The sequence below is a fragment of the Monodelphis domestica genome, chromosome 6 (genome assembly GCF_027887165.1).
Source record: "Monodelphis domestica isolate mMonDom1 chromosome 6, mMonDom1.pri, whole genome shotgun sequence".
NCBI lineage: Eukaryota > Metazoa > Chordata > Mammalia > Didelphimorphia > Didelphidae > Monodelphis > Monodelphis domestica.
Window position 1 is genome coordinate 278,080,559 of NC_077232.1, and position 23,638 is coordinate 278,104,196.

The 23,638-nt window shown below is 39.3% G+C and overlaps 1 protein-coding gene across 1 annotated transcript in view; it reads right to left on the reverse strand.

Moving 5' to 3' along the window:
* Window positions 1-23,638, reverse strand: part of SCD5 (stearoyl-CoA desaturase 5) — a 59,451-nt gene that overhangs the window by 6,737 nt on the left and 29,076 nt on the right. The window contains exons 2-4 of the mRNA XM_003341376.3: window positions 23,176-23,306; window positions 18,183-18,388; window positions 5,048-5,280 (exon numbers count right to left, since the gene is read on the reverse strand). Of these exons, the coding sequence (XP_003341424.1) occupies window positions 5,048-5,280; window positions 18,183-18,388; window positions 23,176-23,306 (570 nt within the window). The remainder of the gene's footprint in view (window positions 1-5,047; window positions 5,281-18,182; window positions 18,389-23,175; window positions 23,307-23,638) is intronic.

Sequence of the window (23,638 nt, forward strand, 5' to 3'; positions counted from 1 at the left end):
TCACTTACAATGTCTTTGGTTTCATGATTATGTTAAATATTCATCCTGCTAGGCTCTCTAAATTATAATGAATGAAAAAGCATTTATTAAGTGTCTACTATGTGCTAAGCATTGGTTTTGGAGATACAAACCAAAAGTGTGATATTTTCTGCCCCTGAGGAGCTTACATTCTAATGGGGAAGACAGAATATATAAAGGGAAGAAAGTTTTTTCTCTTAGTAGTTCTCTTCAGTGGTCACTCAGATTTGTCTCCTGCTTTCCCTGGCTCTCTTCAAGACCCCACTAAAATCACATTTTCTACATGAAGCTTTTTCTGATCCCTCCTAATTCTAGTGCCTTCCCCTTGTTGATTATTTCCAATTTACCTTGCATATCTTGTTAACACATAGTTATTTACATGTTGTCTCTCCCATAAGATTGTGAGGGGTTGTACCCCAAGGTGCTTATCACAGTGCCTGACACATAATAGCATCTTCTATAAAAGTGTTTATTGACTTATTGACTGACCCTTTCCAGAAGTGATGGTAGTGCTGTTCCCAAAGGAAAAAGGGGAAAAGGGAGGGTGACAAGGGGTGACATCAGGGCAGGGCAAGATGTCCAGTCTTACATGGATATGAAGTTTGGCTGGGACAGGTTAGTGGATTAGGTGAGCTGATAGTCATTCCCCATACAAGAATCCCAGGCTGACTAGATTAACCTTGCCCCCAAATTAAGTTACTATGAGAACACAATTTAATTATGCCTTGTTAATTTTGGTTTTGTTGTTGCTATCAACCTTTATTATTCATATCAAACACAGCTTTTACAGAGAATCACCTTAGGAAATGTCTATTGGAACAAAGTGCCTGCATCTTCTGCAAAATGGTGGACGTGACTCTCCATCATGCTCCCCAGCATCCTTTTATCTAAGAACCCATTCTGGACTGAACAGAAGAGCTGGGTGAGGAGAAGAGGGGTGGAGTGGAGGGAAGGACAAAACCTCCTGATGAATGTGCATGTTTAACTGTATTAGACAATGAGAATTATATAAGTCTCTGTGTTCCCTCTTAGCCTTAGTTGCCTGGAAATGGAGCTAAATTTGGGACTCAATAGCAACAACTAATTCATTCCAGACACCCAGTAAAGTTTGTTTTTTCAACCCCTATTAGCTGGGTTTGGTTCTATTTTTGTTTTTATTTTGAAGTGCCCTCCTTCACATTGGTTTTAATTTTGTAAACTAGCTCTGATCCCTCCCAGAAACAGTCATGGTACAAATCCTAAATAAGGGATCACATTTTATATGCTGACTCCAGTGAATGAGCCAGACAATCTACACTATAGGTTTGGTCACCATATGTCCTGGCTTCTGTCCCTGGGAAATAGCAATTTCAAGAAAAAGAGAGTGTCTGTTTAAGGATGTTTTGCCAAAGGAATATTCTTTATCAGACCATATATTCTGGTTTACCCAGAAGTAGCTGGTAGCACAGTGGACAAGGTGGTAGGTCTGGAGTCAAAAAGACCTGAGTTCAAATCTTTCTTGCAGAGACTATCTGTGTGACCCTGAGCAAGAAACAACTCCTGTCTGCCTTAGTTTCTTCAACTGTAAAACATGAACAATAATATCATCTTTCTTCAAGGAGTTGTAAGGAGAATTGAATGAGATTCGCAAAGCACCTGGCACTAATGATTGCTTGTTTCCTTTCTTTGTTTTGATTTGAAGAATGCCATTACTCTAATCAGAAGAGCCTCCAGAAATCAGGAAACAAGATTTCAGGGGGCTTTGAGGGATACATAGAATTCAGAAAGGAGGAGACACTGTTTGAGGCTAAGGAATTTAGTTTTTAAATCTCCCAACTTGGGAGATTGAGATGATAGCATATAGTATAGTATAATGGATAGAAGGCTGGATTTAAAGTCATGAAGAACTAGGTGTCACATTGGTCAAGTGACCCTAGGCAAATGACTTCATTTCTATGGACCTAAGTTTCCTCATCTGTAAAATGAGGATAGTCATATTTTTGCATGCTTCCTAAGGATTATTGTAAGGGTTGACTAGGCAGACTGCTTTTACACTTTACAGAGCACTTTGCTCACAAAGACCTTGGAAGGTGGGTAGTCTAAGTACACTTATTTCTATTTTATAGAGAAAGGTTCAGGTTTAAAGGGGTTTTAGGTGATTTGTCTATAGTCATGCACCTAGTAAATGGCAAAAGTCAAACCTTGAAATGGGGTCTTTTTTACTTAATACAGAAGTCTTTCCAATCCATAAATAAATCCATCATATCCATAATAACTGTCAAGAAGCTCCTCTTCCAATAGGGATACAAAATGTTTAGGAAGATGCCGTTAGTTGGAGGGTGGATGGAAAGGCCTGAGGTTGTTAAGGTTCTGCAGCAGGGCAGATGGTTCGGTCCAGATGGCAAGCAACCCAGACTGGCTGGAGTATCAAGGGGAGATAAAGCTAGTGTCCAAACACATCTTCTTTGGTGTTGCTTTTAACTGATAAAACCACATTTGCTTCTGACAATGAACTCTTTGACAGGGTCAAGGACTTTTAATGAGGAGAATTATTGGCTGCCTCCACTGGTTTCACTAGACCGGTTTTGCCTTCCACACTGGTGGCAGTTGATCAACAGATGAGGTTAGTGGTGAATGTGATTGCATGGCCTTATCTTCACTAATCATGACAGTTAGGGACTAGAACAGATAATAGGGCTGGCAAGTTTGGGGATTGGATGCTGCTACTTATCTCGGAGATGTGTTCCTGGGTCATCTATACCGAAGTCTGAGGGGTGATGGTGGTGCGTGTGGCATTACTTTTCCCTGCTTTGCTTTGGCCCGCTTACTTGTTTGTGGTGGCTGGTGATGGTGATAGTGATGATGGTGGGGGCTGTATCTACTCAGAGGCCAAGAGGAACAATTCTATACATCATAGACCTTCAAATACTTGGAGACAGCTATTGTATTCTCCATAAGTCTTCTGTTTTCAAGGCTAAAACATCTGCTGGGAGCTCTTCCCTCAGTTTTCCCATACACAAACTTATGCAATTACTAGATAAATGGCAGGAATCCTACCAGATTCTATCAGAAGCATCTGGGTTGACAGAATTAGGTTAGAGTTTCACAACTACAAAGAAAGTAAGACTATACAATTAATAGCTATGGTTATATATTATACCAATATCCAATTTCACTCTTATTTTAAGGTTTGATTAAGGGAGGTTTCCTGATCAATTTGATGAATTTACAAGAAAGTATGTCTTTTTTTTTTTTTTGAGACTTCTGAAAGCATCTTTCTATGGAGGATGTGAGCATGCACAACTACATATCACTGAAGGGACTCAGATTAAATTTTCATGACTTGGGTGCCTCCAAAAGAATATGGCTGGCTTTTACTCCTATGGAATGGACATAGAAAGGAATATTCCTTGTGCCTTCACCACTGCCATCTGAGAATAGACTTGGGTCCTTGCTTTTTTTAGGAACCAGTAATGTCTGCCTTGAAACTGTTCTGATTCCTATGCCTTGAAAGCATAGGAAGCCTTAGAGTAGAGGTTTTTGGCCCCAGTCTAGGAGCCATGAAAAGGAGACTTCATTGTCCAAGTAGTTGAAATGTCTGAATCCCAATATCTTGGAAAGAGGAGGGTAGATTTCCTTTGTAGCATAGTCCCAGAATCTAGACTTTGAGACAGAGAGGGAAATTTCTTGGGCAGCACTAGCCCTGGGGTGACTTCTTAAGCTGCCTCAAATTCTCAAGTTCCAGAGTCCAAGTTTCTATTAGAGAAGGAGGATTTCCTGAGAGTATCTGATAGGTGCCAAGCTTCTGTAGAGAAGAGGATTGAGCATCTGCTTCTTAAAATTGGAAGAGTAGTAATGGACCACAGAGGGGCAAAGACTTGTACTTTATATCCTTCTATTTACCTTAAACTGTTCACTGAGGGTCCAATGAGAAGGTGGTTTCCATGTGGGAATAGTCCAAGCTCTCAGAATAGTACCATAAGCTTCAACGCCTATATTCATCTATACAGGATAAAAATGAGACGCACCAGAAAATGTTGGGATATTTCCTGTCCAATATTCCAAATTTGTTTCCCTTCAGAGGGAAGACTACTGACAGGCAGAACTCACCAGGAAGGATAGAGAATTGTGGTTTTTGATTCATATGTTATGTGTCTTTTATGAATTTTATGCATGATTTTTGGGTTCCTAAAGGCACTTTTGGGACAGTTTGATGGCATAGTAGCTACATGCTGACTTTGGAGTCAAGAGGACCTGAGTTCAAATTCAGTTTCACATACTTACTAGCCATGTGACCCTGGACAAGTCCTTTAACTCTGCCTCAGTTTCCTCATCTGTAAAATGAGCTGGAGAAGAAAATGGCAAACCACTCCAGTGGTTTGCTAAGAAAACCCCAAACTGTCATGAACATTTGGATGCAACTAGAAACAACTAAATAATGAGTCCTTTTAATTCTATATATTTTCTGTGAGGTGAAATAAAGGCTGTGTTGTACCTGGTAGCTCCATTAGTACCCTAAATATTTATGTGGAATTGGGTGATCTATTTCATTCACATTTGGGGGGATGCAAATTAAATTTTGAGATTTTCCCAGAATAAGCTTGGAGTGGGGGTAGGTAATGAGCCAAAGAGAGATTATGATTTCTTGGAGTAGCCCCTAAGATTAGACCTGATCCATATGAACTAAGAGTCTGTGGGATCTGGGCTATACATGATATACATTATCATCCCTAACTTTTTCATGTGTCTATTAGCTCTTGGTTTTTATAAGACAACTGCTGTTTTTTCTGTATTATTTCTATAAAGCTTATGAATCTCTTTTCTTTCTACTTCTCCCATTCAAAAATATAATCTTTGGTTTTATAGCTGTGGTTGCCACAGCACTCTGTTCACAGTTCCAAGACTAGCCAAAGCTGCTTGTGTGGACATGGTAACACTCACTTTTTCAACCACTGCTGACAACTCTTCAGGATTCCCACATGCCCTAACTCTAAATTCATGACCACCCAATCCAAAGCAAAATCTCCCTGTTGTACCAATCCCCACTCACCAATGGCACCCAAAGTGACAAATAGGTTCTCCCGGGGGTTGATGCGCTTGTCATAGGGCCGGTTGCCATACAGGTGGGCAGCACTGTTGACCAACCAGCTGACGTTGAGGGAGATGGTGTAACGGAGAATGAAGGCCAGGAAGTAGGAATTCCATAGACTCTCTCCCCAGACGTACCAGGGTACCAACGTGGGCACAGCAAAGCACATGAGAAACACGGTAATCTTATAGTACCTGAAAGAGATGGCAGAAAACTGTAACCAGGATCTCACTATCAGTGGAAAGGAAGAGGAAAAGCTAATTCCTTGAAGGGGCCAACCCTGCCCAAGAGAGAGTCAACAGGCCATCAACTCCTTCCTGTAGAGGGAATAACCCATTGTGTGTCTGTTCTCTAGATAACTTTCAAGAGTCAATGAATCAATATTTTTTCACCACTTCCTTGGGGAATGTATTGTCTTATATCCTCTCTATATATCACTATTAAAAAAAACCCTAGAGTTTAAAAGAGCTGTTCACTACCCATATGTGATTTATATATTAAACTAATCATCTAAATAGCTTACATATAAATCATGCCCCAATATTTTTACAAACATTTTGCAAATACTTTAACATAATCATAGTAACATTTTCATAGTGCTCTTAAGGTGTACAAAGCATTTTGCATCCATTAATTCGTTTGATCTTCATGAGATAGGTATTATAATCCTCATTTTACAGGTGAGGAAACAAACTTATTGCTCAGAATCATAGTAAATATGAGGTAGGATTCAAACTCAGGACTTCCTATATTATCTAATTTGATCTTCACAACAATTTTATGAGGGACATAGGTTAGAAGTAAAGTGACTTCTATGGGCGCCACTATGGGAGCCAAATCTTTTGATTTTAAGTTTTAAGCTCTTTTCACTATATTGGACAAAAGCATAGGATACTCCAATGGAAAGAATATTGAACTTGAAACTGAGTCTGAATGCTGGTTCTGCTAACTGTGTGACCTTGAGTAATATTCACCTCTTTGGACTTCAGTTTCCTCATCTTTAAAATGAAATGGTTAATGTGGATGACCTCTAAGATCCAATGTGACAAAGCTTGGCCTCACGAAACCATAAAGGCATAAAGAAACTGAGAACAAATAAAGAGGCAAAACCAATGATCTGGAACTGATTATACAATGAGCAGATTCTTCATAGCTCCTTATTTTATAGTCTCCCTCATGCCAGGCCAAGAGATGCTCTTGTGAAGACATATGGTGGGGAGAGGGAAGGAGGGGCAGGGAAGGAGATAAAGAGAGAGAGAGGCAAAGATAGAGACAAACAAAAGGAGACAGAACTAGAGGAAGAGAGAGAGAGAGACAGAGGGAAGGAAGAAGGAAAAAGAAATGAAGATAGAGCAGAGAGACAATGAGAAAGGAGGAGAGACAGAGAGAGATACAGAGATGGAGAGAGACCCAGAGAAAGATAAACTGAGAGACAGAGACAGAGAAACATAGAGATAGAGAAAGAGATAGAAAAGAAAGACAAAGACAGAAAGGAGAAAGAAACAGAGAAAGACAAACAGAGTGACAAAGACAGAGATAAAAGGAGATAGAGAGAGAATTCAGAGAGACCTTTAATTCTGCCAGGGTCACAATCCTGAGGCTGTCCTGAAATCTTTTCCTGAACTTCCAACATGCATCTGTATTATAATCTTAAACCTACTATGCAAGTCTTCTCTTGTTTTAGTATTAAGTCCTTGCTAATCTTTCCCTAGGGTTGTAGGCTCCTTCCTTCCCCCACATTCCCTCTTACAAAAAGACTTCAATAGTTGGCTTCTGTTAATTACAATCATAGGTTCTCTTGGGTTATGACACTGCAATTTAGGAAAGCTAAAGTCTCTTTTAAAAAAAACTCAAAACATTTAGATCACTACTCATGGGGTTCCCTAGCTTAATAACATTCAAATCTAAAAAATCCTAGCTAATAACCCTCAAAATAATTTTCCAGTGCCCTCCTTTTTCTGTGCCACTTCTCTAGTATTCATTTGGTCTTTCCTCACTTACAAGCTGCTTTATTGAGATAGTGGAAGGGAATGTTTCTGTCTTTAGATTTGATTGCTTCCTTGAACTAGCACATTCATTTAGTAAAATGTGAACTACATGTGAATTTATCAGATTTTACCTCAATAGTATCGAACACATCCAAAACCCAACAAGGTTTTTCATTGGCCAAAATATAGGACCAAAGGTACAAAGTTTTGCTATTGATGGATATACATGATAAATGTAGGAAAGATGGAGAAAAAAGTACTTTGCTTTATCCCATTTACTTTTTTGTTCTAGTCTAAATTTATATTATATATAAACATATGTGTATGTATATATAGATATGTAAAAATATCTATATAGTTTATATATCTCTCATATATATATATGAAAGAGAGAGAGAGGCAGAGACAGCAGACATCACCATGTTAGAGTCAACGTATATAGTGTGTCAGACTGTGACTGATTAGATCAATACAAAGTGGGAAGGCTCTACCACAGACTGGGCATAAATATAGTGTGTATGAACACTGAGTAGGGGGTGTTCCTAAATTTGTTCATTTCACATTTCTTTTGAGTTACTGCAATTCTGTATTTCTTACAGATAAGTCCTTTTTTGATGAAGGTTTGTCATACTAGAAGGTCCTATGCCATTGTCTCCCATGTCTGACAGTTGATACCAAAGTTCTTCAAAGAGACCTTGAGAGTGTCCTTTTATCACTTCTATTGAGCTTCATGTGAGTGCTTGCCTTGTATGAGTTCTCTGTCAAATAATCTTTTAGGCAAATATGTACACACATACATATGTGTGTATGTGTATATATATATGTATATATATATATATACAAACATGGATGTAGATAGATAGAAACTTGGACATTTCTAACCCTGAATCAAACATCTTCCTGGGATAAAGGAGTGATTTACTTGAAAATAAATTATCTGCTTCTAGCCCAAAGAGCTCTACCTGATTTTTGTTACCTGAGTAGAGTGGCCTCTGACCATCACTTATCATTTAAATATCAGGAAAAGGTTTTCTAAGCCCTTTACTCTATCAGGATGGAACTGAGGTGGCATTCAGGTAGTCCTAAAGAAATGAAACCTGGAAGCTAAAAGTAAGGAAGGACCCAAAAGACACAAAAAGTGACATATAAATCCAAAAGGGGAAAAGGGAAGAAAGGCTAAAGGAAGAGGAGGTGGAGTGCCCACCCTCTACCCAATGGGAGAAGAGTAGATGTGTGCCATAGATCTGATACAATTCAATGCAGTGTCCAGGTATTAAGTCCTTGCTAGTCTTTCCCTAGGGTTGTAGGCTCCTTCCTTCCCCCACATTCCCTCTTCAGCAGAGACCAGGCTCAAAGGGGAGTAGCTTTATGACATCACTAGACGATATCAGTGGCTTTGTAGTACCCTACATGTGTGTCTTGGTTACATATGTTCCTAGTAGGTGTGTTCCCACACATTATTCCTATGCCCATTTACTCCTTCTACTGATGGTGTATTTATTTATAGGAGATTACACATCAGGGTGATGGAAAAAAATATTCTATTGTTACTTTTATTACTCTGATGTTTCAGAAATGTTTTTGATTTAAACTGTGTCTGGCTAACTAGTATAACATGGTTATAGTTTTGAGTGCATGTAGAGCATGTAAAGCATAGAATACTTTGAACCTCTAATTCATTTTCCAGGTGACCCAACTGGAGAGCTAGAATATCTCAAGTCATCTCAAATATTCAATTATTTTGTTCATTTATTTCCTGAATTTTTGTATGCTTGACCCCAGACTAGTAAAAAAGTTCATTTGGCCCTAACCCATCTGTCCTGTGCCATATTTGAGTGAAATGGAAAATAGTTTGGAGAATTTCTTTCTCCTGTAGAGTAAGGTCCTAACAAATCCATTAAAATGTTATCCCAGAGACAGGGCAGCTAAGTGGTACAGTAGATAGTAGACAGGACATCAGAACTGGAATCAGGAAGATCTGAGTTCAAATCCAGCCTCAGACACACAGCTGTGTGACTCTGGGTGAATCGTTATCCCTGTTTGCCTTAATTTCCTCATCTATAAAATGAGCTGTTGAAAGAAATGGCAAATGGGATCATGAAGAATCATACATGACTTGGAACAACTTAACAACAAGAACATAGGGTTAGACAGATTCCTAACCAAGGTAAAACATTTTATGCAGCCATGTGAAGGGTTTTGAACAATAGCTTAAAGAGTTTATATTTAATGTGGTAGAGCAAAAGGAAAGCTGTACCCAAACCCATGCATTAAGAGCAAAGACAAAGGAAAATGATAGCCTATGAAGCTATTAACTTTGCCAAGAAATAGCTTTGGATTCCACTCCCTGTCCAAGTTATTTATTTCAAACACTAAATTTCCCTATGTAATAATAACAAGCCTGTCACATAGATAAAATGAGTCTGAACTGTGACATAATGTAATTTGTCAAAATATCCCTAGTGACTCAAACAAAGCCTGCTATATACTAACTGACATCTGCCTCTCTTATAAAGTCCCCTTATCTGTCTTTCCTTTGAAAGTGAAGAAAAACAATTACCCGGATGTTCTGGATAGTCTAGAGATTTAATGAAAGACTTGGAGATGTTTCTTTTGTTAAGATAAACAACAGATGATGGCTTTTTTTCAAATTCCATTCAACCCAGAATTGGGATTACCAGAGTGACTAAACCAAGAGTTGTATGAATTGGCTGAGAAAACCATGCTGTTTGTGTGACTGTCACAATCAACAGCTCAAGAAGAGTTAAATGGAAGAGATTTAAAAGCTCTGATCAAAACTGTGACCAACTGCAATCCTAAAAGACTAATGGTGAAGCAGGCATTGTAAACCTTAAAATTTCTTAGACTTATAAATGTTGGAAATTTCACCATTGGGAAATTTCATACTTGGAAAATTTCCTAGTGATAGTCTATTGGAATGTGAACCCCCTTGGTATGGGAGGGTCCTCCTCCTACTTAAGATTACTTTAGGACAGAAACCTTTTGCTGAACAATGGAAAGGGCTTTGACCTATGCTTAAGCATAGAACAGGAAGTTCTTTGAGTCATGATTGATTTTAGAATTGATACAATAGAGATACTTGGAATGACAGAACCAGGTCTTGGAAAATACAATCTCCACCCTGCTCAGGGTAACAGGATTTAGGAAGGGCTGCAGCAAAGGATCAAGATTTAATTATTTGAGAATATGACCTTCAATAGACATGTGCAAAGCCACAGACCTCTGGGCGGTCCTGGGTTAAGCTAGAGCTACCATTGGCACAGGGAAGACATGGACAGTGATTGGTAGATGTGAGAACTGAGGGGAGGGAACTTGGATGGTTTCCTTAAAGATAGCGGGGTCTGAGGACTGAGGGAGGTTGGAGAGGTTTTGCTCTGAGAGGTTGTGCTCTGAGAAGCTTGCTCTGAAGGAAGCTGGAGGTGGAGGCCCCTGAGACTGTTTCTCCATTTTGGTCACGTGAGTGATAGGGACTGATCTCTTTTCTTTGCCTCAGCTATCTAAGGGCTTGGGCCTTTTGGCCCAGCCTAAACAGAGGGGGTATTTAAGCCCTATTCCCTTCTCTCTCTCTCTCTCTCTCTCTCTCTCTCTCTCTCTCTCTCTCTCTAATACTTTTCTTCCTCCTGTTTGTAATTAAACTCCATAAAAGGTTGACTGCTGACTTGAGTTTTCATTAAGGAATTACATAGCTGAATTCCTTGGCGACCTTAAATTAATATATATCAGTCTTTTAAAGTGATTTCCTTGTCACAGCCTCTTGGCAGGAAGGTGATACACTCAATGTGCAGAATTAGGTATTTTTAGATATAGCTAATGTGTTGACTTGTTTTGCTTGACTAGATTTATTTATTACAAGTGAGCTCTTTTATTTGGGGAAGTGGGGGTAAGAGAAAAAAAAATTTTAAGAAAAGAACAATAAAACATTAATTATATATATATATATATATATATATATATATGTATATATAAAAGGGGCCAGCTAAGTGGCTCAGTGTATTAGAGCAAGACAGGAGGTTCTGGGTTCAAATATGACCTCAGACACTTCCTAGTTGTGTGACCCTGAGCAACCTTGCCTTAGAGGTCTTACCAAGACAAAGTAAGGGTTATATGTATGAAAGTAAAATAAAAAGGAATTTAGAGTTGTGTCTTTAATCTGGATATCATGTAGAAGAGAAATTATGCTTGTTTTTCTTGGTCTTAGAGGGCAAAACTCTCACTGGGTAGAAGTTGCAAAGAAGCTCTCACTTAATTAGGTGAATTAGGAGAGAGCCCAGAGGGTTTTCATTCTGGTTATTCTGGGGTGGACCCAGAGAGCCAGGGATTTCCTTTCCTGTGGGTCTTCCTTGAGATTCTGCCTATCTCTGCTGCTGTTGCTGCTGAGGAGTTCAACAGAGCTGCTGGTGACTTCCTACTAAGACTGCTACTTGACCCAAAGAAGGACTCTGGTTGTGTGAGATCTACCTTGGCCTTGTTCTTGCCCCTACCAAACCCTCTCCAATCTTAATTAATAATTTAAGGAGTTAGTTTAGAATAGTTATAGGAAGTTATAAGGGTTTAATCTCTGATTTGTGGTTAAAGTTAGTTATTCCCTGGACCTCTTTCCCTTCTTCCTTTAGTTTAATAAACTTGTTATTTTGTTATATATTTATAGTTTTGAACCCTTATTTTTACTCACATATTCTCTAGCTCATTTTCAGATGAGGAAACTAAGGACAAAAGAGTTAAGTGATTTGACCAGGGTCACACAGCTAATAATAATAATAACAATAATAATGAGGACCAGTTTGAACCCAGGAAGAGGAGTCTTCCTGATCCCAAGCCATTAAATATGAAGAATTCAGAGAAACAAGAGAAGACTTATATGAAGTGATGCTAAGCAAAAGGACCAAAAGAACTATATGTACAATCAGACACAATGTAAGCATCGGCAGAACAGAATTGGGAAAGATGTTCAACACAAAAAATATATAATGCTGTATTTTTGCAGAATATAATTTCCCTACTATGGTCCACAAACCTCTTTTTGTCAACTGTAGAAAGTATCTCACCAACTGGGAGGACATTTCCATAACAAAACTCTCTGACAAAGATTTAATTTCCCAAATATATAAGGAACTGCCAAATTTACAAAATATTAAGCCATTCCCCAATCAACAAATGGTCAAAGGATATGAATAGGCAGTTTTCACGGGATGAAATCAAAACTACCAAAATAAGCACATGAAAAAGTATCCTAAATCCCTCCTGATTAGAGAAATGCAAATTAAAACAACTCTGGGGCACCTACCACCTTACACCTAGCAAACTGGCCAATATGGCAGTAAAGGAAAAGGATAAATGTTGGAGGGGATGTGGCAAAATTGGGACACTAATACACTGCTGGTGGAGTTGTGAATTGGTCCAACCATTCTGGAGAGCAATTAAGAACTATGCACAAAGGGCTTTAAAAGAATGTCTACCTTTTGATCCAGCCATAGCACTGCTGGGTTTGTACTCCAAAGATATAAAAAGTAAAAAGACTTGTACAAGAATATTCATAGCTGCGCTGTTTGTGGTGGCAAAAAAAAATGGAAAATGAAGGGATGCCCTTCAATTGGGGAATGGTTCAACAAATTGTGGTATATGCTGGTGATGGAATACTATTATGCTCAAAGGAAAAATAAACTGGAGGAATTCCATGTGAACTGGACCAACTTCCAGGAATTGATGCAGAGTGAGAGGGGCAGAACCAAGAGAACAATATACACAGAGACTGATAATGCTGTGGTAAAAATCAAATGTAATGGACTTCTCTACTAGTAGCAATGCAATGATCCAGAACTATTTGGGGGGACATATGAGAAAGAACACTGTTCACATCCAGAGGAAGAACTGTGGGAAAAGAAACACAGAAGAAAAACAAACTGCTTGATCACATGGGTCGATGGGGCTATGACTAGGAAAGTAGACTCTAAAAGCTCACCCTAGTGCAAATATTGATAATATGGAAATAGGTCTTGATCAATGACACATGTTAAACCCAATGGAATTACACATCAGATATGGGAAGGGGGAAGGGGAGGGAAAGAACATGAGTCTCGTAACCAAGGAAAATTTTCTAAATCATCTAATTAAATAAAATTTAAAAAAAAAGAAAAAGTTCAAAAATATTTATAGCCACACTCTTTGTGGTGGCAAAAAAAATGGAAAATAAGGGGATGTCCATCAATTGGAAAATGGCTGAATAAATTGTGGTATCTGTTGGTGATGGAATACTATTGTGCTCAAAGTAATAATGAGTTGGAGGAATTCCATGTGAACTGGAATGACCTCCAGGAATTGATGCAGAGCAAAAGGAGCAGAACCAGGAGAACATTATACACAGAGACCAATGCATTATGGCACAATTGAATGTTATGTACTTTTCTACTATTAGCAATGCAATGACCCAGGACAATCCAGAGGAACTTGGGAGAAAGAATGCTGTCCACATCCAGAGAAAGAACTATGGAAATGGAAATGCATTAGAAAAATATGTGATTGATCATGTAGTTCAATAGGGATATGATAAGGGTTTTGATGTTAAAGGATCACTCTAGTGCAGATATTAATAACATGGTTTTGAACAGTGATACATGTTTAACCCAGTAGAACTGCTTGTTGGCTTTGGGAGGGGAAGGATCATGAATCATGTAACAATGGGAAAATATTCTAAATTTTTAAAAAAGGGAAAAAAGTATCTTACTTAATTCTAGGCTTGAACTTGACTAATCTAAATAAGATAACACTGATGACAGATTGTCTTACATCATTAGTTGACTTGTAATTTATTTTTCAGCCTCTATGATATGTGTTTCTCTTTAGAATTTCTTAAAGATGGAAATTAATTTCCTGTTCATGCTTTCAATCACTATTAGCTAACTCTCTCTTGATGTGATAGAACAGTGATGGTGAACCTATGGCACGGGAGCCAAATATGACATATAAAGCACTTTCTGTAGGGATGTGAGCTGCTCTTCTCTCTTCCCACTCACCCAGTTCATTACTAGAAAGGCAAAAGACTCAGGAGGAGCTACTCACTTTCCCCTCTCCACATGCCTGACAATATTTTTTTCATATCACATGCCCCTTTGTCTAGCAGCCAAATAGGAGTGCTTCCTCCCTCCCCTGTCTGGGGTAAGGGGAGGTCAGGGGGTGAGTTGGGGGGCTTTAGGAGCACTTGGTCTGGGAGGAACAGGCATGGCACTCAGTCTGTGGGATGGTGTGTGTGGGGGGTGGTGGGGCCCTAGTACTTAATCTCTAAAAGGTTCACCATCACTGTGATATAACAACACCACTGGAGAATGCTCACAATGAAAGAACACCAATATCTTCTCCATTTAAAGAGGAAACAAAGCTAGAAGATGTTTAGAGTGTTTCCCTCCTGGTCTTAAATCCTTACCTTCTGTCTTAGAATTGATGCTACATATCAGTTCCAAGGCAGAAGAGTGGTAAGGGCTAGGCAATTGGGGTAAGGTGACTTGTCCAGGGTCACATAGCTAGGAAGTGTCTGAGGCTAAATTTGAACCCAAGACTGCCCATCTCTAGGCTTCGTTTTCTATCCCCTGAGCCACCTAGTTGCTCCTTAGTTTTAATTTCCCAATGAAGTCCTTGATCTTTTTTTTTCTTAAAAAAGCAACCATTTCAACACTCCATTTAATATTTATTTAATTGTTATGGAAGGTATGTTTTTAGAAATAGCAGTTGAAGCTTAGTGCCTCAACTAGCTTTTCTTTATTACTGTTAAGGTAATTGGAAATGGTTCAAATATCTCCTAACTATTGACCTGTTACTATATGCCTAATTGCACCTTGCAAAGAACAACACTATGACTTGACAGCTAAAACACAAAAGAGAACTGGGGATTTTGGCTACATTTTATTTAATCAACTCCAATGGCTACCCAATCCTCTAATACCATAATTATTTCCATCTACTTTTCCTTCCAATGACACAAGACACTCCATCTCCAGCCTCCTTCCAAAGCCTGGAACTTTCTCCCTCCTCATCTCCACTTCCTGGCTTCCTTTAATCTCAGCTAGTTAGTCAACTGACAAGCATTTATTAAGTATCTTCTATATACCAGGTACTCTGCTTTGGGCTAGCATACAAAAAAGTCAAAACTGTCCCTGTCCTCAAATTACTTACAATTAAAGAATGTATAAAGAAAGTATAAAGTATAAAAAAGTGATAGAGTATTTGCCTGAAATATGGCACCCCACGGTTTCTATTCCTGGCTGTTTATTTAATTAAGGAAAAAACCGAAAAAGTGCTGACTGGTATCAAAGGACTTGGGTTTAAATCCTGCTTCTATTGCAGAAATTTGAGCAGTTTCACTCCCTGGATTTGAGTTTCCCCATCTAAAAAACAAGTGGTTTTGGCAAAATGGCCCCAAGCTCCTTTTCATCTCAAGTTCTGGGATCCTATGTGGTCTCTCCTCTAGGCATCAGCTTCCTCAGCAGTCATTTGAAATAACTGGTGTATCTTCCAAATCTAAAATCTGTACCCCTGAAGATGACCACTTCAAGGATCTTTTGATACCTAAGCCTGCCTTGGTTCTCAGGTAGGTGGTAGAAAAAGTTCCCATGCCTATTTTTTTTTAAAAGAACTCTTCCCTTCTGTCTTAGTATCACTTAAGACAGAAGAGCAGCAAGGGCTAAGCAATTAGGGTAGTGCTAGGAAGTGCCCGAGGTAAGATTTGAATATAGGTCCTCCAAATGCTGCCTAGCCACTCCTCTCTCTCCCTCCCTCCCTCCAAGCCCTATGAGGTCTTAGAGTAGTCTCTGAAGGAGCTTCGGTGTCCCTTTCGTTACATTTAGAAATAACTTCAGCATAGCATACACCTAATAAATCAGTCTACCTTATTTCCTGAAGAGAAAAGATATTTAAACCTTTCCTTTTTATCCTCAAATAAGCCCAGACTTGACTCAATTCATATTAATGAAAAGGAAGGAGTTCTGAAAATGGCATGTCTGAGCATCATCGCCCATAGAAACAATCAGCTCGGCTCATATTTGTTCAGCGCTAACTTGTGGTTATGTAACTCTTACTAGTCACATACTAAATGAGGTTCAACGAGCATCAATTAAGAGCCCACTTAGCATGCTCTGTGTGAAGCTTAAAAAGAAATGAAAAATGACTGTATCAAACCTAAAGGAGCCTTTAATGTGGGGCAAGGAGGGAGGAAGGGAGGACTTATCTGAACCGTTGGCAAATCACTCTGAAGCAAAAGAGACCGGGGCAAAAAGGGAAGGAGCTATTCCCAAAGGAGGGAAAAGCAGTCATGGGAGGAGAACTAACGCTAATGGGAAACAGCTGAGGTGCACGCCCCCCCCGCCCCCCCCCCCGTTACCCGCCCCCCCCCCAACACACACTGTCCCCAGCTGTACAAGTGCACCATGATCCGAGGCACTCGAGCCACTCAGGGCTTCAAATTCTAGAGATTTACGCAGAGTTGATGCAGCTCTAATAGGAGATTGCCACATCCTGGTGAGGCAAGGCAACGGGGTACTGAAATCAAGAGGTTTTCTGAGTTGATGCATAAGGAAAGAGGAAGCTCACTTTAACTGTGAGCAGCTAGGGAGGGGGCCAATGCCAGTCTCTGGGTGAGTATACATGCGTTTTGGGAACTGGGGTATACCAGTAAAGCCAAGTTTCACTGACTTGGAGGAGAGATGTTAGCAGAATTCTCTAATAAAATTTGAGGGAAGATCAAGTAAGGGGAGGGATGGTTCCTGGGGCTAAGGGATATTAGGGAAGGCATCATGGAAGAGAAGGCCTCTGAGCTGGATGGACCCTGAGAGAAGACAAGACTTGTAAGGCAGAGGTGAGGAAGGAGTCCATCTCCTCGTCAACTCTCAAGCATGGGGGGTGACCTGCTGGGATATTCAGAGCAACTTGAAGAACAGTTAGCAGCTCAATTTGGTTTGGTTTTTGATTAAGGAGCATAAAAGTGAGACTGGAAATGTGGCTTAGACTGTTGAGAATCGGGCTGGGGAGTTTGGCTTTTATCTCATTAGGCAATAGGGAACTAATGAGATTTTTTTGAACAGGAGGGTAATATGTTATGACACACTGACTAGTTTTTTAAGGTTGGGATGCGAACTGAAGGCAGGGAGACCAGTTCAAAGACTTTTACAATAATATAGAGTGAAAAGTGACGAGAATCTGAATGTGAATGATGGCAGTATGAGTGCGGAGAGAATGGAAATAGAATCAATGGGAATTGGCCAAAATGAAGAACTTTGATTTTCTTGATTATACATATTTATCTCCATTACTTTCTCAATAAAGGAAGGAGGAAGGGAGAGAATGTTCACTTGAAAATAAAATAAAATGGAATTTCAAAATGAAAAGAGCCAGAAAAAGAATCAAGGGGATTTGGTAATTAGATAGGGGGATGAAGGGAAGAGAAGAGTAAGAGGTGACCAGGGGTTTGCTAATAAATGTTTAATAACCTGCTTCCTGAAAACCAAAACTTACATTTACATTTAATTTTCATTATTAATATCTTCTCCATCACTTTCTCAAATACAGATGAGAGAAATCAATTTTATTTACAAACCATTCTTAGTGGAATTTGGCTGGTTTGAGTTACAGATGAAACAATAAATCAAGTCCTGATATGTAGCCTTTGCCTTTCCTAAGTGTTAATGTTCATACTAAAAAAATGTAATTGTCTGCTCAAGCTGATTCCAGCCACTTGACTCAGGTAATCCCTAATCGGTAATGGACTAAAAGAAAGGATCAAGGATCCATAATGAGGATAGCAAACAGGTTTCAAAGGAATGAGACAGTGGGCAAGAGATGGAAGGAGAGAAAACTGTAAGTTCTACCTAACACAAAAGAATAGGGGGGAAATGAAATTAGTCCTAAAGGAAATTAATTATAATTTAAAATGAAAACAGAGAGCAAATGTCCTAAAAGAAAAAAAAATTAACATGGAACTAAGTAATTATGACCCTCTTAAACAGGATTTTAAAATATCTCATTTTACAAAAGGGACTTCTCAACTGCTCTACTCTCTTGATACCATATGTGAGCAAGATACCTCATGACATCAATCCACTTACTTTCTTTGGAGTCGGACTACTGGATCAGCAAGGAGGTCTGTAAGATCTAGCTTTCTCCCTTTTTCAATGACATCGTGGTGTTTCCGAACAAATAACCACCCAATATGGGAAAAGAAAAAGCCCCGCTGTGCATTGTGGGGGTCAGCATCTGTCTCTGAGTACTTGTGATGCACTCGATGATCCCGGGACCACTCAAAGATGTCATTCTGCAAGGGAAGAGAGGGCACCTTAAATAAAGAGAAAGAAATCCCCAGACCTCCTTCTGGAAGTTTCTTTCCTTCATCCTCAGTCTCATTTCCCCTATTTCCCTTCATTCCCTACCACACACCCCAGTCTTGCCATATTTTTGTGGGTTTTCAAGAAAACCTAGAGCCATAACTAATTTTCTTTTCACCTGGGGCAAAGGCAGGGGAGATACTCATCTGAGTTATGGGCAGAGTATGTACTGGAGTCAGCCCTAGCCTACTTAAAAAAGAGCCAATTGTTAAATTTTCACTGTGAGCATTTACATCTCAGCAATCATTACATTTTTTAAACTATCTATAAAGCTAATCACCATAAGGGGCTTCTTTAAGTTTTACTTGAGGGTAAGGAATCAATTTGCAAATAGTCATTTCAGGCAGTTCCTTTTTTGCCTTACCATAAACAGAGCTAAGATGGGGTGAACAGAGTTTTGCTTCCAATTGCTGACATGGAAAGAGCCACTTCTCACTCGAGGTAGCTGCCAGCCCCCATATCTTGTGCCTCATGGCTACCTGCCCATTACTATGTGTCAGAACTCCATTCAGTTGATCAGGTGGTCCAGGATACTATCTATCTATAGGATCTTGTTAGAGTGATATCCTTCTTCTTAGCCCATTCCCTCAGGGATGAGAACCTACATTTACTGGGAAATGCTTTTCCCCCTCCATTCATGGTCCAAATGTATTGATAGTCAACTTGTTCTCTTCTCTAATACCACCTCTACCAAGTATAATCCATCTACAAAACTGTTTGCCACAGATGAAAGGAATTCTATGTATGACTGGCCTTGAGCAGGAAAAAAGGTCTACGTGGGCATTAGTCCTATTTTGCCCTCTGGATCAAAGATATTGGAACAGTTTTCATTTTTATCACAGCTTTCAGATGGTCCAATAATTCTTAAATCATCTTTCCTCAATCTATTTTCAAGGTCAGTTGGTTTTTCAATGAGATAGTTCATATTTCCTTCTATTTTTTCATTCTTTTGACTGTTTCATAGATTTTTGAAGTCTTATGGAGTCATTAGCTTCTACTTGCCCCAATTCTAATTCTTAAAAAATTATTTTATTCAGTAAGCTTTTGTACTTCTTTTTCCATTTGTCCAATTCTGCTTTTGAAGATATTTTTTCTTCAGAGAATTTTTGAAACTTTTTTTAAACCAAATAGTTCATTTTCTTTTCATAATTTTCTTGCATCACTCTCATTTCTTTTCCTGATTTTTCCTCTACACTCTCATTTTTTCCTCTAACTTCTCTAGGTATTCTTCCTGGGTTTGGGACCAATTGGTATTTTTATTTAGAGGTTTTGGTTTAGCTGCTTTTACATTGTTATCTTCTAAATTTATATCTTGGTCTTCCCTTCCACCATTGTAGCATTTTATGATCAGGATCTTTTGTTCTTGTTTGCTCATTTTCCCAGCCTATTTCTTCACTTTGAACTTTATATTAAATTTGGGGTCTGTTTAACCTGGGGATGGGGGGAACCTGTGTCAAGTTTCAGGCTTTTTTATATCTTCAGAACTAGTTCAAGGGATCTGCAAAGTTTGCTGGGAGAGTTCAGCTAGGTTCCCATCCTGGCTTCACTCCTCAATATGCAGTTTTACATTGATTGGTTTTCCAGTAACTTGCTTAGGAATGGATGTTTGCTTCAGAAAAGACATTATAGTGCCCATAAATTCTTCTGCCCCTCAGATTGTCCTTTAAAGGCCCCTAAATTTCCAAAAGGCAAAGTCTGTCAGGTGTCCTTGGTGACAGGACAGGACAGGCCAGATAAACAAAGCTGAGACAAATACTATTTGTATTCTTGTTATCTCTCACTTTAGACAATGGAAAAACAGATACTTGCCCCTACACACCAGCTCAAGGGCACAGGTTTTGGTGATAAGATTTCACATATACATCTAATGAGGCAATGATATCCTATCTAGGAAAGGAACTTCTACATAGTAGAACAAAAAGGAGAACACATTGCTGGCTCAATTCTTTAAGAACTGTCTGCTTTACTTGGAACATTTTTAATTTCAGTCCCAGAGGCCTGTCTTAATCTGCTCTAGTTCAGATGCCAATATTTTACCATTCACAAGAACATTCTGTACTTTATTTTATTGTTTATTTTGGGTCAGCCCTGATTTCCCTCCAGATAGCACCTGGCATTGACAGTCTGTAAGAATGGCCCAGAAAGTCCCCAAACAAGGGCCTGGCAGCATTTTAAGCCTTTTGGAAATCTGCCTTCAAGAGAACAAGTAACTACTTGTTGCCTGATATCAGCAAGGAGCATGGATGGTATTTTGTGCTTTATGGTCACCACAAGAAAAATTCAATTTTATTTGAGGTCTTCAGATTTACATAAAACTGGAAAAGGATATGAGAAACTTTCAACAGAATGAACCTGTCTGCAGCCCTTTGCTCCTCCCAGCTTTCCCTATTCTGATGCTTTTCCTTGTCTCTTCATGCTATTAATTTCCCTCTATTGATTCCTATTAGTTGTTTGCATGTTGTCTCCCCCCCCCCCCATTCAACTGTGAGCTCCTTGAGGGCAGGAATTTTTGCCTTTCTTCATATCTCTAGCAGTTAGCATAGTGCCTGGCATATAGTACTCAAATTATATTTTTGGATTGACTGAATTCATTAGTTACCCAGATTAAAAACTTTTGAATGCTCTTTTTTCCCTCCTCCCTCTCCTCCATCCCCCTAGGTCCTACAAATGATCAAACCCTAGAGATTTTTCCTTCAAAATCCCCTTTTCCCACTTAGTGTGCCATCCTTTGAAGCATGAGTAAAAAAAGAAAGAGAAACAAAAGCTTAAAAGCAGAGCAGTAAAACTGATTCATACATGAACCCAGTCTGACAATATGTCCAGTGTTCCACAATGTCATCCCCCACAAAAGAGATAGAGGCAGAGATGTGATAATAAAATTTTAACGACTGGCTTTCTAAAAAAAAAGTACCTCTGACACACTTTAAGTTTAATGTGCATGATTAATAATTTCTCCATCACTTTATTAAATCTAGATAATCAACAAAACAAGAAATCAAGCTCTAATTTTTGAGCATCTGCAGATTTCCAAAGTGTAAATGCTTACACTGAAAATTTAACAAGTGGCTTTCTCTTAAGCCTATCCAGACCATCTGGGATAACACTGGGCAGAGATGCATTTCCTCATCTCTTCTTTGGGGACTAGTTGAATGATTCTGTGCACGGTTCAGTTTGATCATGTTTTTGTTCATGCCTTTTATATTGTAGTCATTGAGAATGTACAAAATGAAACTCACATTGCTTCCCCTCAAATTTGTCCTTCAAACTTTCCTGTTGCTATTGAGAGTAATGCCATTCTTTTGGACACATAGAGACACCCTGGATGCCTTCTTCTGCCTTGTTCTCAATCCCTACCCATTTACTCCTAGACTACATCCAATCAGTTGCCAAGTTTTCCTTCACAACATAACCAGTACGTGGTTTGTTCATATATTCGCAATTGTTGGCATGCTGTGTCTCCCATTAGACTGTGAGCTCCTGGAGGGCAGGGATTGCCTGTCTCTCTATCCTCAGGGATTAGCACAATGCCTAGTACATAGTGGGTGATTTTGGCTGACTATCTATCTAGTTGCCCAGACATGAAAATTTGGAATGATTTTTAGCTTCTCCCTCACCTCCATTCTCTTATAAGCCACATTGTCCCAGACAGTTCAGATCACTAAAATCCCTATTGTGTGCCAAATGAGGGAAACACAAAGACAAAAAGCAAAATAATTTTTGCCATCAAAGAACTTATGATCAACTAAGCATATGGTGTATGCAAAAATAAGTGCAGTAAGAAGAAAACTAAGGTCAACAACACACCGACAATGGAAAAAGCTCCATGAAGATAAAAATAATAATTAAAATGTATATATCATCTTCTATGTGATGGGCACTGTGCTAAGAACTTTAGATATATTATCTCATTTGATCCTCCTCTCCTTTGGAGATAGGTGATATTATTATGACCTTTTTACATGTGGGTAAACTGAGGCCAGCAGAGGTGAAGTGACTTGTTCCTGGTCATATAGCTAGTGTCTGAGCCCAAACTTGCCTAAAAGAAGGTGAAGATCCTGGGTGATGAAGGGATGTATTCCATGCAGGACATGGAGTATTTGAGTGCAAGGAATGGCTAGTCTGGAAAATGAGGAAGACCTTAAATATCAGGCTAAACAGTTTTATTTTTATTCTGCAGGCAGTGGGGAGCCATTGAAGGTTTGTGAGCAGTAGAGTGATACAGGTGGACCTGTGCCTTGGGAAGTTTATTTTATCAGCTGTGACAAGGATGGCTTAGAAAAAGGAGGAGCTGGAGAAGGCTTCAAGTAAAAAATGGAATTTTTTTGGGGACTGAAAGGAAGCCAGGGAGGGTTAGACTAAATCATCTTTCAGGCTCTTCTCTAAAATTCTATGATATTTTAATTGTGTAGAATAGCTAGTTGGCACAGTGGGTAGAATTCTGGGCCTAAAGTCAGGAAGACTCATCTTCTTAAGTTCAAGTCTAGCCTCAGCCACTTGCTAACTGTGTGACCCTAGAGAAGTCACTTAACCCTTCCCACCAAGAGGAGGACAGCTATGGTTTTGTCTGAGGTACAAACGCAAAGTTTTGAAAACTGTGCACTGTAGGCTTTAGTCACCCCTTTCATGTTCCCAGAAAGCGCCAACTGAGTCAGCTGTAGTATCCCTTCTTCTACAGCTTCCCTGGACCTTTGTCTGAATCCAGCAGCTCAACTCCCACCTGGAAAGCCATGGAGTTGGCAGCAGCCAGGAATATCCTCAAAGGCAGCTTGGCTTTATAGGATCTGTGGCTCCACAAGCGATGGGCGCCAGCTGTCACTCCCAGAGCTGTCAAGAGGAAGCAGAGGTATGCTGCAAAACAGGAGAAAGGGGAAATACTCATAAATGTACAGGAATTTATCTTAACCTTGTTTTTAAAAATCTATTTAGTATCAATAATATGGAAATAGGTCTTGATCAATGGCACATGTAAAACCCAGTGGAATTGTGGGTCGGCTACAGGAGGGGAGTGGGGGACGGGGAAGTAAAGAACATGTGTAACCATGGAAAAATTCTAAATAAAGTAAATATAATTTTTAAAAATAAAATAAAATCCATTTATAAAGGACTCATGAAATTGTCCAGGAACAAGGAGGAGACTCCTTCAGTGAAGAATCAATGACTTGAGAAACGGTAGCCTTCTA